At 27.6% G+C, this 18,462-nt stretch overlaps 1 protein-coding gene across 1 annotated transcript; it reads left to right on the top strand.

Moving 5' to 3' along the window:
• The first annotated feature begins 2,401 nt into the window (after positions 1-2,401).
• LOC142330515 (mitochondrial dicarboxylate carrier-like) lies at positions 2,402-17,804 on the top strand. Its single transcript, XM_075375837.1, has 3 exons — positions 2,402-2,542; positions 17,075-17,241; positions 17,640-17,804. The coding sequence occupies exons 1-3, from the start codon at positions 2,417-2,419 to the stop codon at positions 17,671-17,673; spliced, it is 327 nt and encodes a 108-aa protein (XP_075231952.1). The 5' UTR covers positions 2,402-2,416; the 3' UTR covers positions 17,674-17,804.
• Positions 17,805-18,462: the final 658 nt, after the last annotated feature.

Here is an 18,462-nt window from a genome sequence, read left to right as displayed (position 1 = left end):
TTTGCAAACTGCCTTCCAGAAGTTTACATTTATTTCTCTAATTTTTTTTTTCCATTTCTATTGTGTCTTCTAAGTTAAATGTTTTGGGCAATGTAATCTTTAACACATGTCCAGACATTCTCAATAGCATTTAAGTCCAGATGATAAAGCGGTAATCTGACAACAGTGTGTCTTTTTTTCAGCAAAGAAAGAATCTGTTTTGTACATTTTAAATCGCGGTTTATGTAGTTTTATCGGAGTATACAATTCAGGTTTGAACATTTCATGTGAAAATGGTATCTTGTTTTTTATGAGCCAGTTGATCTATATTATAATATTATATTATAGTTGATAATATTATAGATTCAGCAGCAATTGAAACAGCCCATTTTTTAAAATTTGTATCTTCATGGTAATTGCCCCTTTTTGACCTGACTTAAATATTAGGAGGGCATTTTTGGTAAAACCATCTTCTCCCGCATTAACTATTATTGCTCGACTTCGTTTAGAAATGGGAACTTTCAACCCTTCTGAAGAACCATCTGTCCATGCTTGATCCTTCATGTGGGAAGAATGTATAGGTTTCATCTGTTTATATAATTGGACAATTTCCTTCTCTTTACCACATTATGCGGTGCAGAAAATGCAACCTTTTATCTCATATATCATCATTTTCAATTAAAATTTTTATGTTGTTTTCAGCTTTTTTCCATCGGAAGCTTCAATTTTTCATAATCACATGAGAACATTCAAATGCTCTCTTCGAACATTATTTGCTCTTTTATTAATGACAAGTTTCCTTAGATGGCTTTCTCTATGTTGTAAATAATACTCATTCACAGTCCCTTGAATAACACCTTCGTTGAAATTGCCCAGGTCAGTTTTCAACTTCTTCCTTGGCCATCTTTATGAGGAGTACTGAATTCATTTCCACTAGTTCTTGTTACTTTAAAATGTACTGAAGGGATGTAACGGATACATCGGTTGCTTTAGAAACACGAGTCTAAATTTGTTTTAAATTTTTTGCTTGTCCTTCTTCACCTTCTCTCTTCAAAAAATTACAAATATTGAGAATAATTGCTCAAGTCTGACTTTTAATAATTCTCTTTCCAAGTATTGTGATTAGGTGGACTATGAAATCTTTCGCATTGGAAGCTGGTAAGCAAATGTTGAGGACACACCTCAAAGAGGTTGAGATGTGTTTTTTTATTTCTTTTATTTTTATTGTTATTGAATTATTATTATTTATCATACAAATTGTTTTACAAGAGATTATTAATAGATCAATATATTTAAATTAAAAAAAAGGAGATGATGTTGGATTCAAACCGATGGGCCTTCCCCTTACAAGATCCAAATATTTCATTAATTAAAATTTTATTTTGCTATAACTCTGGAACCAATGAAAATAATAACCACTTATGATATATCGTTGAAAAGCTCTCAATGAGGTCTTATTACTGAAGTTAAAAAAACTTACAAATTTTTTAGATTTTGGGCTTTTTTTGACACTTTTGATACAGTCAATTGCAATCAAAAGGGGAGGTGCAAAACTAGATGTACTATAATCCTCAATCAAAAATTTCAAAATCCTATGGCTAATCGTTGTTGAGTTATGTGAGATGTACGTACGTACGTACGTACAGATGTCTCCCCGAACCTACTCAAAATAGATATTTCTGTTAAAATCTAAAAAATGAAATTTTTCACGATCGCAATACTTTTTTACTTAATACAAGGAAGTAATAAGCAGCTAGCTGAAGTGTGTTTTTATTTTTATTCTTTTTTGCAATTTACCAAAAAAAAAACTATGACGTGGAAATGTTTAGCTTATGAAAAATGCTGATCCTGACCGTGAATCATTCTGTGAATGATTGTTAAACTTATTTAACATATTTTATGGAAAACCTTCCATATGTGTGTTGAAAAAGCAGGTAGCTGGCAAACACTGTTGTTCAATTAACATTTAATTGTTTGAACAATGAAACAAACCATTTTTGTGAAAAGTTTGCAATGTATGGGTGCAGGAATATATTTGCAAGACATGCAAAGTCATTTCAGATTTTGAGGATCAGGAAAAAATTCTTCTGGAATTTTGAAGAAAATATCTCCAGAAAAATATCATCTCAAGAGAAAAGGAAACATCATTAACCTACAGCTTCAAACCACATGTTACAATAGAAATATTATATTTTTGTATGCAGTTCTTGGGTATGAAAAGGATATTATCTACATTTGTAATTGGACTTTTCCCATCTAAGGTAATTGTAAATTTGACAAACAGATTCTGAAAAGCTTGAAATGTTAAAAACTAATTCAAAAGCAGTTTAAGTGTATTGTTTTGTTTTCTTTAAACCATTAGTATGATATTTTTGTAAATGTTTATGTTATTCTGTATCTTTTCTTTTAGGTTCACTTACAAACTCAACAAGAAAAAATGTCTGTAATAAAAGTTACAGGAAATGTAGTTAGGCAATATGGTGTGTTAGCGTTGTATAATGGATTGTCAGCATCTTTGTGTCGACAACTAAGCTATTCAACAACATGTTTTGGTATTTATGAGGTAAGTTTAATTTTTTTAAATCATTTATTAATTGTTCACCTTCTATTATTTGCTGAAATACAATGTTTACATTGATGATTTTTTATTTATTTAATAGGATTAGTTGAAAAAAGTATTAAATTTAAAAACTGGTTTTTCTTCTTTGTTGAATTTAATTGTATCATTTATTGATTTAAATTTCTGATAAAAAAGTTTTATTTTTCATGTAGGTTAAAAATAACACTATTTCTTTTAATAGCTTTTTGTGTGCATTATTTTTAATCTATTTTGAATTACATTTTTGATTCATGAACCACTATCACGTTGTGTTGTAATATTTGAACTGGTATTTACATTATAGCCTTCCATTCTTTATTGTCCTTACCATCCTCTGTACCTTATTATTCATCTGTATTTCCATTATAAAATTAGATCTAAATTGACTTTAATTAAATTGGATTTAATTTTTATTTAACTGGATCTAATACATATTTTGTAAAATTTATAAGTATTACAAGGAAAAACAAAACAGTATCTGTGATTACTTTGCGCGTGGTCGTCACCATGAAATAGATTGTTTTCATTTAGCACAAAGTATTCTAAAAAACCAAAACAACTGATACAAGACAATTGTAATTTTTTAATAATATTCAGACAAGATGGTTTAGATTTACAACACATTTACAATGAACACGTAAACGTTGACATGTCGTTTGATGATTTTAAATCATTATGCGAACACGTTTGGAATGCGAACCGTTAATGGTTTTCTACTTATTGATAAGAGAGTGACAAAAATAAAGGTCGCAATAGAAACGGTATCAATAAATTTTTAATTGTTGATTGAACGCTGATCGAACGCAGCGTACTTTCATATAAAGTCGATCTTCAGATTTGAGGAGCGGCTTTCTTACGTGAATAAACTAATCGTTGAATTTTAATTTTTTTCGTTCTAGAACAATGTACAAGAAGGAGAAACAAATAGTTGAAATTGATAAGCGTAATAAAGCTTTTAAACGTAAAAATGCAGCATTTGTGCTGGGTTTGGCTGAAGAAGATGCTTTATTTGCTAAACGCTTCAAACTGATAATAGAACCCATAAAAGAAATTAAAGGAAAACTAGATAAATCAAAACCAGTCACTGTTACCACCTCAAACTGAAACTGATATTGATAGTGTAGGACGCGAATTGGGTGATAGATTGTCAGGTAATTTACAAAAACATCAAGATAGGTGTGAACAGAGTTTGTTGGAGCAATATTTACAAGTTTCAGATGATGATGATGAAGAAGAAGAAGTAGTAGGTGTAGGCGGTTCAACCACGTTGTCTGAATCTAAACAAACAACTATACCATTAGAACAAACTCAAACCGCATATACAATGCCAGACACTCCATTTACACATCTTTCTGAAACGCAAGAAACAATTAAAATTGTAGAAGATATAAAACCATATTTAGAAATGTTAAAAACAGGTCCAAAAGTATTAATGAATCACGTATATGGTGTGAAATATGATAAAACTATAGATACGAGCACATTAGGTAGGAAATAAAGAAATTAAATTTGTAGTTGATAAAATTTATTTGAAAGGTTTTATATATTCAGCCACACCTGGTATTTTAGAGTTGTTAATTTATAAAAATCCAGATCTGAAGAAAGTTCAGAAAACAGATGTGCAAACTTATGATGAAATGTTGAAACAACGGGTGGGCTTGACAGATGCTGGCACCATAAAAACGAATAATTCCTTCAAATATAACGATGTAATCAGAAAGCTTATTCCTCCAAAACGAACAGATAGATCTGTTTCACCATATAAAACACCAGCCACATCTTTCTTAAGTAGCGGACTACATGATCAATTTAATTATAATCCAGTCTATATATATTGGGATGATCCAAACGAATTGGTATCTAGATTCTATACCCTTGTGGGTGAATATTATGCTGGAAACAAGAGCGTATCAAACGAAATCATATCCATAATTACAGATTGAAAGATGTTGAATTTGATTAGATTATTGGTTTTTAATTTTTTTTTTTTTTTATATAGAAATGTCATGAACACGAATAAGATTAGGTAGTAAAAGGCAACGAGGAAAGAGTGGAAAAGGTATTCCAGGTCCTCCAGGAATTGGGTTTTCCCAAACAAAAGATGCAAATTATGATATACAAAATCATAGATTGTGTAATGTGTTTGATGGCGCGGACGTGTTTAATTTTAAAGTTTATGACAAATGCAATTGAGGCTCTTAAAAAAAAAATTAATGAGTGCTGAATTAAATGGTCGAATTACAGATCTTGTGACCGCTAACATAAAGACATATAGAAAATGAAATTAAATCTACACTTAACACAGATGAAATGACAAAATTAAAAATACTTCATAAAACAGTGCATTTTATAATTCAATCGGTTTAGTGTAATTAAACGCGAAATAATCTTTTTTTTTGATAAATTTATTTTATTTTTTTTTTGGTTTTATGAAATATTTTGGGGGTGAAAATTTTCACCACCTAATTTAGATTCATTAAAGAATCATTAACCCTGAAAATGTTGTTAAAAAAAATTGCTGTTTATTGTTAAAAAAAATACTTTATATGAAATATTTTGATAGTCGGAATTCCTACTACCTAAATTTGGATACATTAAAGAATCATTATCCATGAAAATGTTGCAAAAAAAAGCTGTTTATTGTAAAAAATGTAAAAAAATTGTTTTAAATGAAATATTTTACCATTCTTACTTCAGCTAATTTAAAATACATTAAAGAATCATTTAGATTTTTATTTCAATAATGTATTTGAATGAAAAAAATGTTCATATATATAGATGTGAAGGTAAGGAAAAATAAGAAGAAAGGACGTGGTATTATTGGTTCTATAGTCAATAAAGCTGTAGATTTATTAGTGTTCGAAGCTCATTTGCCGGGTTACAATTATTGTGGTCCCAGTATGAAATTAGATAAACGATTGAAAAGAAGTTTTTACAGCTAACTTTGAAATACCTGTTTAAAAGCTTTCTCATAATAAAGACAATCCAACACAATTTTGTTAGAAAAATTGTATTGATTTCCTGTGGAAACCTGTTTTTTTCCTCGCAGAATTTCTATCCAAGATTGATTTTGGTTTATTTTTTACAATATGACTGTAAATCTATGCAAGATAAATATGATATGACAGTATATCTTATTTTAAGACATTTATCAGGCTGATATCTGTCATTTTACAATTTTTTTATAGGATTTCTGGTTTCTTGTTCCTATTTGCTATTTAAAATTTATTATGAGAAATAACTTATACTAATAAAAAGACCATTATAGAGTTGCTGTTATAAGAAAAATTATAACAATAATGTTATTAAATATGTGATTATCCCATTAAAAGTTGAGAATTTTGTATATAAATGCTTTATTACAAGTTTTTTTTTTTTTTTTGTTTTTTTTTTAATTCTTGATAGTGTGGTTATATAAAATATGATTTTAGTTTCTAATAAGAGCTTAATTGAAAGATTGATCAGATGAAGTATTTTTTAACTTTTAACATTATCAATGAAAAATCTTTTTTCTTCTTTTTTTTTAAAACTTAGGTATAAATGATTATCTTTGTCTTTTTTTTAATTCTAGGATTAGCTTTTTGCTAAGATAAACATTATTAAAGGAATTGTGATATAAATTCTTGAGCTTAGTTAATGTTTATTTTGTTAGACCCTTGTGAATATAGGAGTAATAGAAACTGTCATCCTTGATCATATTAAATACATTGGTGTGTTATTTTTATAAATAAAATTTATTTAGTTTATTATATAAATAAAAATGAAAATAGGTCACTAGTATAATTATAGAACATTGTTAATCTATGATGTACATTTTGAAAATTATTTTAATATTGTGTTTTATGTTAGGATTGACATGAATAGTATATATTAAATTATTATTTTTTGTAGATTATCTTTATATAGTGATTTTTTTTATTTATATTGAATACACTAATTAATTAATATATTATTAGATAATTAATTAATTTAATTGAAGTTTGGTTAATTTTTTATCAACTTTTCAAAGAAAGGTGCAGTATTACTTTCAGTTGCATGGTGGGAGTGAAAATTAATTTTCTTTATATTTTGAGATATGAGGAGTCGAAAAATACCATTCATTTAAATTGTCGTTTCCTTATATACTTATTTATATATAGGCTTATAAATTGTTATGTGTCAAATCCTGGGAAATAAAGTTTTGGTTTGGACCAGGTGTTTTTGTTTCTCCGGAGTGTTAATAATATTTTACATACTTTTTAATAGTGTTTTTGGATTTTTTACAGTAGGTGTATGTTTTTGTGTCTAACATTTTAGTTAAACTTTTTTAATTTTATCTTTGTTTTTAATATTTTAGTTTGTTTTGTTTTTAAATTTCTACTTTAAGCTTTTATTTTGTTTTAATTTTTGTTATTCTATTACATTTTGTATTTATATTTTGTTTTCCAAGCGATGATAACATAAAAATGTTTTTCGCCCCCAAAAAGAAAATAAAATAACAAAAATTGTTTGTATTCTTGTACAGTTCTGCACAAGATCATTTTTTATCACTTTCTGTAAAGTAGTAGCTGTATTAAAATTATTGTCTAAAAGTAGCTTAAAACTGAGTTTGAAGATTCAATTTTTATTTAATTATAAACATCTTGTTTATTTTTTATTTTTTTTTGATAGATTCTTCAAACTCCTGTAAAACTATGCACATCAAGCAGACCATTGTTGGTAATGTGGGGATGTACACTCACAGTGTGCTGTGTAATAACAGTATATTTTGCCATCCTTGAAGTTATTTGCATTTAATACCACTCCCTGCATGGTAATTTCTTGTAATTAATCTTTTTTTTTATACATCAATGTTGGTTGACAAAAGTAGTAATTTAAAAATGTAAACTTTTGCAGTGACAAACTAAACCAAATTTTATAATAAAATGTTGCTAAAACTATTTTCAAAACATTTTTAGTGATTTCACAATCACTAAAGTTGTTAGCAAAGATGATTGAAGTAGGTTTATAAAAATGTTTTTTTTTTTATAAAATTTGGTTCAGTTTGTCATGGTAAAAAAAATATTTTTAAGTTAATTTTTTTATATTTTTAATTAAATTTTAGTTAATTTTTAATTGATAGGTAGTTTATATTATTATTATTTCTCTTAGCTTAGTTTTTTAAACCTTTTAATTAATGGAATTTTCTTCTAAAGATAGGTCTTTCGGAATTTAATTATCAGTACTTTATTCTGTGATTTTTCTGTAAGTGTTGTTGTTAATGATCCTAGTCTTCAAAAAAGAAAATTATTAAGGAATTCCTTGAGTACTTAATTAATTGATCTGTGTAGTATTTGTATGTTCCCTGGTGTAAGATTTTTAGCGTGTAAATTTACAAAATAAGATATTAAATACAATTGCATCCTGATAGTTGCACAGTACAGCAATATCTGCTGATAGCAGGGATCCTAGAAGTTATAAGTTATCAAGTAGATGTTGTGCCGGCAACCAATGCCACATTCAAGAAAATGGTTCTGTAGATCAAAAAATCCTCAGAAAAACTGAGTGAAGTTGGTTGCTATGTGGGTCATTCAGAAAGTTCTTGGGTTGATGAAAGAAAATGAGATCTTTCAGAGATTTTTTTTATTTTTCAAAAAGTCATATATTTGAATTCAGTCTATTAGAACAATGACATTCCAACTTTTTATTACCCTTAGTAAAACGTAATTTGTCCAACTCACCATCTGAAGTGAATCTTCATTCAGCTAGCCATTTCTTCTGATTTGGGAAAAGGATATAATCCCTGGGAGACAAATACCGTGCTTGTGGAAATACTTCAAAGCAAAGGGTCATAGAGTTTTGCATCAACAACCTGAGATATTATACAAGCGCCCTATTGTAGTGAAAGAATGAAAAAGCACTTTCTTTTTGGGCAGATGTAGACATTAAACCTGAATAGGTTCCTTCAGTCAGTCCAGTACTGAAACATAACACTCCCTTGTGATGGTCCTGCCTTTTTCTAGATAATTTAAGAGCACCACGCTACAAGAATTCCAAAAAAACTTTAGTCATGACTTTTCCTGCTGATGGTTTTGTTTTCGCTTTCTTTGATGCACTTTCAGTTGCTCCCATCCACTCTTTGGTCTCTGGCATGTAATGTTTAATCCATATTTTATCTACAGTTGTGAGATGATAAAAAAATTCAGTAGAATTATGTTAATTATTCTAAATGTCCTAGAATTGTTCAGTTAAATGCATTTTTAGTAGTTAACAAAAGTGGCACCCATTGATCAGTATTGAGATGTTTGCAATTTCCACAACCTCTCTTATCCACAGTCAGTGAACTTTTACTATGACATTGAGAATTTTTGTGATGATTTCATCAGTTGTAGTTTTTGGCATTCATTTTGACCAAAATTAAATTCAGCATCTCATCTTTTTACCATGAAAAACGAAGGGAATGAATTGTTTAAAGTCAAATTTTTATGTCCATTGGGGTTAAAAGTTTTAAAACTAAGTATTTTATATCAGTTCAAACTTCAATTTTATCAGTTTTTCAGTTGTTCAATTTTCTTGATCGCCAATAACAAACAACGAAACTCACAGCATCCCATCTAAAGGATCATACTTGATAAATAACATAGCCATTTCATCATTCTTGCACAATCTCTGTACCAGGCTGAGAACTTTCTCAACAGCGTAATACTGTTGAATTTTTTGTGGCTAATGACCATTTCAGTCAGTACCACGTAAAATAACAATATATTAAGCAAACACAATGTTGATCAAGGGTAATATTCAGTTATGTATTAGTAGAGTTTCCTAAGGCAGACATCATTAACAACAGAGATACCAGAAATTATATTGAAGAATAATTAGCCCTGAAAGGTCATGAAAAAAACAAATTCCACCATTAATCTAAGTAAGTCTAAGTCTACTCAATCTAAGTAAAGTAAGTCGTTTATCATTTTAAAATGTTACAATGTTTCATCATCCTGTTCACTCTTTACTTTCATTTTTATGGTTTTTAAAATTATTCTATTTTCCCAATAAAAATTACCTGTGTTGTTTGCTTTTAAGCTTCTATTAGTTTGATTATGTTGTACGCTTTTATTAAATAATTTATGAGTTTTTATGGTTAAATAGAACTGATATCCTAAACAATAAATATTCTTATTTTCTTTTATAGAATAGTTATTATTTATTGATTTATATATTTATAAACGAGATAATAGATTGAATACAACAAACAATGCACACAAACACACACACACATTATATTCTTTTATAAATATATAAAACAATAAATAATAATTATTCTACAAAAGAAAATATAAGTACTTATTGTTTAGGATATCAGTTCTGTTTAATTATAAAAATTCGTAAATTATTTAATAATTTATGTAAAATTATTTAAAATATTTGTATATATGTATGTACAAAAATAATTCTTTTGAGATCAATCTTTTCAAGACTCATATCACCTCTGTACTAATTATTGTATATAAAATTCAACTTGATCCACCTAAGTACAGAATTAAACAAAGTAAAATGACACTCACCTTATTTTTTCATTATGTCTATAATAGTACTTTTGTGGCCACCCACATCCTCAGTAGTAATTCTTCTTTATAAAATGTTTATTATCAGATTGCATAAACTCAAAATGATAATTAAAATATATATAGTATATAAAATTTAATGTATAAGATTTAAAAAATTAAATTAGATTAAAAAATTAAAAATTTTCAAATTATAATACTTTTTTAAATATAAAAATTGTTAAAAATTAAGAATAAAATTATATAACTAATGAGTACTATAGTTAGTACTCGCTGGCCAAACAAGTAATACATTTTGTTTTTATCCTATTTAATATTAATTTTATCATAATTGATGTCATATTTTCTATATATGTAACTTTTAATTTCAATAATTTTAATATTAATTTTTAACAATTTTTTTTAAGAAATTATAAATTTGAAAATCCTTATAAACTATTAAATTATTAATCTTAATTTAATTTTTTAAATTTTATATATTATATATTTTAATTAGCATTTTGAGTTTAATTATGTAATTTGATAATAAACATTTTATAAAGAAAAATTATAACTAAGGATTGTGGGTTGTCATGAAAGTACTATTGTAGACATTATGAAAAAATAAGGTAAGTGTCATGTTACTTTGTTTAATTCTGTACTTAGGTGGATCGAGTTGAATTATATGTACAAAAATATATGCATAATTCAATCGTAATTCAATTGAGTTTTGTAAAATGAACATGTATTTAATGACATGTGCCACTTCAATCTGTTTTTGAAATATTATTGCTACTTCATTAGTGGAGTGGTTGCATCACTGTTTTTTATGTGAAAGGCTGTAGGTTTGAATCTTGATCAGGGTCAGTATTTTTTCACACACTGCTGCACAATTTGCTGCCTATCCAACCAAACAAAAAGGAGTAGGAGTTGTTATTAGGTGTACAGAGAGTTAATAAATAAAAAAAATTGGTTTAGTAATGTTTATTATATATATATATATTCGATTTTAATAACTTGTGTTCAGTGACTAATAGGAAGATTAAGAAGTAGAGTTCAGTGTCGGAAGAACTGTGCGTGCAGTGTTTCACTCAGTTTATTATCTAATGTACTTGTTTATTAAAACCATATTCCAATTTTAATCAAGCCAAGAGACCAGTTAGGTTGATGAAAAGAAAACATATTGAAAATTCAAATAATTATTTGTTACTTGGTGGAAATGAAGGATTACTTTAATAAAGTCCTATCTAATTTTATTAATGTTTACACAGACCAATTCAAAATTTATCACTTTTATTATTACAGCTATTCTAATGCTGCAGATACATGTTCAAATCCAGTTAAAGTTATATGTATATCCTATTTAAAAGCCTATATTGCATGTATTTCAGACTTTTTTCATTAATAGTACTGCCTTAGAAGTAACTTACTAGTCCTAACTGTCAGGCAGTAACTATGTTTAGAGTACTGTGTAAGAGGTAATGAAATCACAGAAAGAAAACTTTTAAATGATATTAAACACAGCTCATCTAAATAGAATAGCCAAGGGAATAGTGATGGCTCCAGAAAAAAACAATGCTCCTATATCATCATTGCTCCCCAAAAGAGCAAACGCCAATTGGAACAGTTTGTTTTACTCTGCTGCTCATGAATACTGCAGTTTTATCATTTTCTTTAACATAAAATTCAAATATGAAGCAGTGAACTGTAAAATCAGCTTCTCTCTTGTATTTAGCCTTGGAACCACCGTAAGGTATTACTTCAGAGTATGAATGAGGATGATATATATGAATGTAGATGTCTTGTACAGTCTCAGGTCGACCATTCCTGAAAAGTGTGGTTAATTGAAGCCCTACCACCAAAGAACACCAGTAACCATGATCTAGTATTCAAATCCATATAAAAGTAACTGCCTTTACTAGGATTTGAACCTTAGAACTCTCGACTTCGAAATCAGCTTATTTGCGATGAGTTAGCCACTAGACCAGCCCAGTGGGCTACAATCAGCCTCTGGTCCAGTATAACATACTGTATTCCAAGATGCAATTTATAATACAAGCATTGCATACCATTTTATTGACACCTTACAGATTAACATTAATCACATACCAGATGCCATCATCACTTAATCTTAGGTTGTGGAATGCTCTCTAAGGAAGAATACTAATCAGATGGACATTAATCACCTTTATAAATAAATTTTCTATCCTAAAAACACCTAATCCATTTTTTTTCACCAGAGGCAAAAGTTCTGGTTAGACAGGTCAAAGAACATTCAAATCTGTATTGGAAAAAAAATCACGGTTAATTTTCAGTCACTGTTCCAGTCAATACTGCTCCACCAAATGAGTAACCAACCACATTGTTAGAGGAAAGTGCACAAAATCAGTTTAAAAAAATTAAAATGTATAACGGATGTGCAGTTTGATTGTTAAATAATCAGTAATAGATACATAGGAATTTTATAAAAATAAATATAATGGAAACACAAAACATAAAGTTAAATAAATAAACCAACTAATAGAGTAAAACTAACATAAAAATCAAAACGATTTTTGTGTTATTTATTCATTAACTTTTATTGTAATGATTAATTATTTATTTTGTTTAACTTTTATATTATTTACATTTAATTAATTAGTGATAATTGTTTAATAATCAAAATGTACATCAAAAGTTACATTTTTTCTAAATGTTTCTTGATAATTCCCTTTCCAATTTTATTCCAGTAATCAATTACCAGAGGTTTTTTCTGTATAGTCCTCTTCAGAATGATAAATGAAATATCGATTTGATTTATTGTTTAAACAATTTTTATTTCTTACCATTTGTGGAAAAGAAAACCCTTATTGTTTTCTTGTTGACATTTTGCTACAGGAAAAACATATTATGGTGTATTTACTGTTTCGCAAGGATATTGAGATATTGGGCACATGTAAAAGTTTTTACAAATTCAATTTATTTACTCTTAAAAAAATTATAATGAACAAAATATGTCAATCATAAATATCAAAATACAATTCCTATTTTACTATATACACTGCAATAGCTAATAGAAATTAATAAAAAAATTGAAGCGATTATAATAGTAAGATAATAATCACAAAATCAACATTCACTTTATAGAAAAATTAATTTAATAATTTCAAAAGGAAACTAGCTTACACTTTTATAAATGAATAATGTCACTTTTGAACAGCTTCCTTTACTTAACCACTGCCCAAAAATGGAATACTTGTGACACATTCTTCAACACTTTTACTGCACACTAAGTCCAAATCCTCCCACTGTTGAGACACTGCTCCTGACAATTCAGTTGGCACCACCATATGATTCACACAGCTTCTGAATATTCACTCGTTTCCATCTGCCTTATATAAGCCGGGTCCGCATTAGAATCGGGCAGTCCTGTTCCATCGCTTGAAGACTCACATTGTCTTGTTATAACTCATCATTCATATATTTGTGAATTACATAAACAAAAACTGCTATAAATACAATTTCTATTCTAATTTACATTAATTTAAGTTATTATTATGGAGCAATTAATTAAACAAAGACGTTTAGTAAAGGTAACTAGGATTGGAACATTTACTCACAATTATGATGCTACACAAGGTGATATTGCTACCTTACAAATTAAAATAAGGAATCTTGAATTGCTAAGCAAATATGACACCATTCAATCAGAACTTGAATTGGAATACTTTGATGAAGTTTTAGCTTTGGATCGTGTACAAGTCAAAGAAGATTTGTGTACTATAGAATCCAAATAAAAAAATGTATACATAATAGCCAAAAAAAATCTAATCAAGAAGTTAGTTCAATTGTACCAATTAATAAACACAATTATAGCCGATTAATAATATATCTGTATTTAGAAGTAATGTGTTAACAGTGGCAGCACTATTTTAATATGTTTATTGATTTAATACATAATAGAGATGATTTTATAAATATATAAAAATTACACTATATACATTTTTGTTTGAAGGATGAAGCCGTAGCTATCATTAAAGATTTGTCTATAACTAACAAAAATTATATTATAGCTCTAGAATTGTTAGAATCAGGATTTGACAACAAATATTTAATTGCATCTCATAATGCCAATTGCATAGTAAGGTCATATACCATAAAAAGAGAATCTGTAGATACTTTGTCTAATCTTATTAAAAAAATATCCTCACATGTTGTAGTCCAATTTCTAACATCTAAGTTTGATTATAAAACTTTAAGATTATGGAATAAGAAATCAAATAAAAGGTTTCCCACCTTTAAGGACTTTATTGAGTTTCTTAATTCCAGACAACAACTTTTAGAAAATATTAATTCATTCATTTCAAACAAGCAAATAAAATACAGAAAACGAAACCAAAGAACAATGTTATAAAATTACAACCAAATCTTTAACCAAACGTTTTAATTTAAATCCTAACAAACAATATAAAATAAATAATGCCAAGTTTTTATTCAAAATTTAATTTTAATTAATGTTCATTCTATAATTCAAATCATTACTTATATCAATGTAAGAAATTTTTAAACTTGTCCACTGATGATCGTAAGGCCTTTTGGGGAAATAATAATTGTTGTTCAAATTGTCTGCAGAAAGGTCATTCCATTAATCAATGTTATTAAAAAAAATCAATGTAAGATTTTTGCTAAGAAACAAAACACTCATATGGAAAAAATTAATGATTCTAAATTAGAAAGTAATAAATCTTAGATTAATACTTATTGTTTACCTAAGAATCAGTCACAGAAAAAAATTGGTAGAGTTCAATCATACATATCATGTGTTGCCAATGTAATGAAGAAAAAATAATTGAAGGAAATTTAAAGAAACGTAATTCATGTTATTCTGGGCATCAACAAATCCAGATGAGACAACAAAGGTCAAACGTCGAAAAAAACATTTTGTTACTGAGAAACCACAACCTAGAGTATTGATCAAACAATTTTACAATAATAATAATTAATATTCAAAGAATAAACTAGATCATTCAAATTTCAATGATGATCATAACTATCTGTCGCAACATGGTGACAGTATTTATCAAAATAGATCGCATAAGTCATCTCAAGAGACTATTCCTCAATCGAAGCATAAACATATAAATATCTGAAAAGGGAAGACTCTTTACTACCCCTAAAAAAAAATGATTTGATTTTACAAAAAACCTACAGATGCCAACGAAAACCATCAATTCACAACAAAGGAAATCGCATGTACCAAAAATGAATCTTAATGTAAATTTAAACGTGTTACCTTATTCACAAGGACAATAGAATCCTAATTATCAAAATATTATTAAAAATAAAAACAATAACAATATTGATAGTAATAATAAATGTAATCCTTATCAAGATACAAAGACGCAATCAAAAAACATTCCAATGAAGAACAGAGCAACATCGGTTTTAATTATGTACTACTACCGCGAATAAATTCTTTCAATCTTGTCCAATTATGATTCTTGATAGCGGGCAGAGGTCTAATACTTGCATAAATTAAGCCTGTTAACAATCTCACTTGGTTGATTTAAATAATATTTTTTATTGATGTAATTATTTTCATTCTATATTATTGTAATTTCATTTGATTTATATTCTTATGATATGATTGTCAACAAACTCATAAATATTGTATTAACATTCATAATTAAATTGAAATACATATTTGTATTTCAAATTTATATTATACATTATATTTTTGTATATAACTTATTGGTAATTTCTAATCATATTATTTACTGTAATATATTGGTGGTATCTTCATTTACATTGTTAAAAAAAAAATCATATAATACATTCATTTACAATTATAGCATTATTATCATTTTAATATTTTTACTGGAACATTTCATTTTAATACTATAAAAAAAAAGTCATCATATGATTTTAGGTGGGCAGTATGTTGAGACACAGCTCCTGATGATTTACTCGGCTCCATCCATTCTATATAAGCCGGCTCTACACTAAAATCGGGCAGTCTCGTTCCATCTTTTGAATACTCGCATTGTTTTGTTATAACTCATCATTCATATATTTGTGAATTACATAAACAAAAACTATAATAAATACAATTATTATTCATTAATTTCAGGCTTTTTCTTTAAATAATTGAACGAGCACATAATCAAATACATGAATAATTCAACCTAACCTAGGTACTTCACCAAGGCGGCAGTTATTCGACACCCACATACTGTTCTTGCATTTATCACATACTGAATGGAAACTGAAACTGTAACTTGCTGGTCCTAAGCAGTATTTATATATCCAGGCCTAGGGCTTGTCCTGCAGAACCAGTACCTGACCCAGCCCTTTTGTTTAAGAGTAATGATTTCTACTGCCTTCACCTTTTACACTTTTCTATAAATTCTTTATAGAAAGAATCTCTTTGTTAAGTTTTCTGGATTTTTCATTCTTGATTTTTTCTTTCTTCTTCTGGAAGCTTCTCTAGCCATTACATTATAATCCTACAAAAAAGGAATTTTGACAATGATATAGACTACTTTATACTGAAGAAGTTTCATGGATTGTTAGTACTTATTTGCTATGTTTGCTTTCATTCTTTAATAAATATTTAAAATGTTGAGTAGAGGTTATAGGTAGTAGTGCTACTATAGTAGAAGTTATTATTCCTTTTCTCTTACTTTTCTTCCTCATTTAGTATAAGTTAAGGAAATATGGCAGTTGTACTCCTTTGCAATGTTTCAGGTTTCCTAGAAACATATTTTCTATAAAGCTGCTCTTCAATTAGTCCCATCTGTATATTTTAATAGTCATTTGCTGGGTTTTATGAAAAATATACACTCATCTAAATCCTCTTTTTGTTATTGCAATGTTTATATATATATATCTTCCATATAGCAGATAAGTGAATAAGTTCTAATATTCAATATAATTTACATGCAACCTATAATTTTCAAAACAAAGTTATGTTGATTTTAATAAATGTTATTCTTTTATTGTTATTAACTTGTTTAAGGTATCAAAACAAACAGTTTCACCAAATGGAGAACCTATTTCTTTTACAATGAAAGTATTAATGGCTGCTGGAGCTGGTGCAGCTGGAGGACTTGTTGGTACACCTGCTGATATGGTCAATGTTAGGATGCAAAATGATATTAAATTACCGCCTGAAAAGAGACGAAAGTATGTAAGCATGAATTTATTTGAAATTTTTTTGTTTAATTTTATATATGTTTGTGTTTAATTAGTTATTTTATTAATGTTAACAGCTTCACTGGAGATTGTACTTATGTTATATGTATTGGTATGATATTAAAATTTATGTGATTTTTTTTTTCATATGTACAATTATTTTTGTAGAAGAAAATATATACATTGATATGATGATTCAAGCTTTTTCAATATATATATTTAAAATGCTCCAGTATAGTTATTTTACCAATAGAAAACTAAAGTTTTTAAAAAAATGTAGTGCACCCTCTAAAAAATTAAAGGTCTCTACTTTTGTATAGCATGGGTCTTAAGGATTCATTTATTTATGGAATTTGATTTCTATCATATGTAATTTTTATGCCTTACAGAAAAATATTAAAGATGTTAGATAAAGTACGTTAAAAAAGTTCTATCTTACAACTTGGAAGTTTTCTCTGCTGCTGTAACAAATGGAGTTATCAGTCTGCATTCTTAATTCATTTATGGGTGATTATGAGATCTGTCTCAGGTACTGGAAGATTTTTTTTTCACACCAATGATTATTGGGTTAAAAATATTTCTTTAAAAGGATGCTCTAACATTAAAAAAAAGTTTTGTAGTTGTCATTTAACTATGTTTTGTTCTGTTTACCTTATTGAATTTACCTTATTTAATTTTACTTACCTTATTTTATTTACCTTATTCAATTTTACACCTCATAGTTTTTGTTTTGACTGTTATGTAAGTGAAATGTGAACATATTTTCATATTTTCCTGTACTACTCCTCTTATTTTTATCATTACTTTAAATTGTGTTGTCATTTGTCCATCAAACTAAAAATTGTTTTTACACAAAGTTATTATTTTTTGATGACAAACCAAGCCAGATTTATACTTAACAGACATTCTACTTATGTTGAAGAACTAATAACTGTTCTGTAATACTATCATTGCTGTTCTAGCTGAAGAAAATATTGCTGAAGGATTTTTTTATTTGGAAGACACATAGTGGTATAATACTGTTTTTTTGGTTTTTTATTACCGATTGGTGAATATCAATTATCCAGACTTCTTACATCTACACTAAGTAATTAAAAAAAAAAATTAATACACTATTAAGAAAATCTAAAATACTATTCAAATAAAGCTTTGCTTCAAAAGGAAATGTATTTTTATAGATCTTTTTATTACTGAGTTAACTTTTATAGAATT

Source organism: Lycorma delicatula, chromosome 9, assembly GCF_047948215.1.
Source record: "Lycorma delicatula isolate Av1 chromosome 9, ASM4794821v1, whole genome shotgun sequence".
NCBI classification, from domain to species: Eukaryota; Metazoa; Arthropoda; class Insecta; order Hemiptera; family Fulgoridae; genus Lycorma; species Lycorma delicatula.
This window is presented reverse-complemented; position numbering and strand designations above follow the sequence as displayed.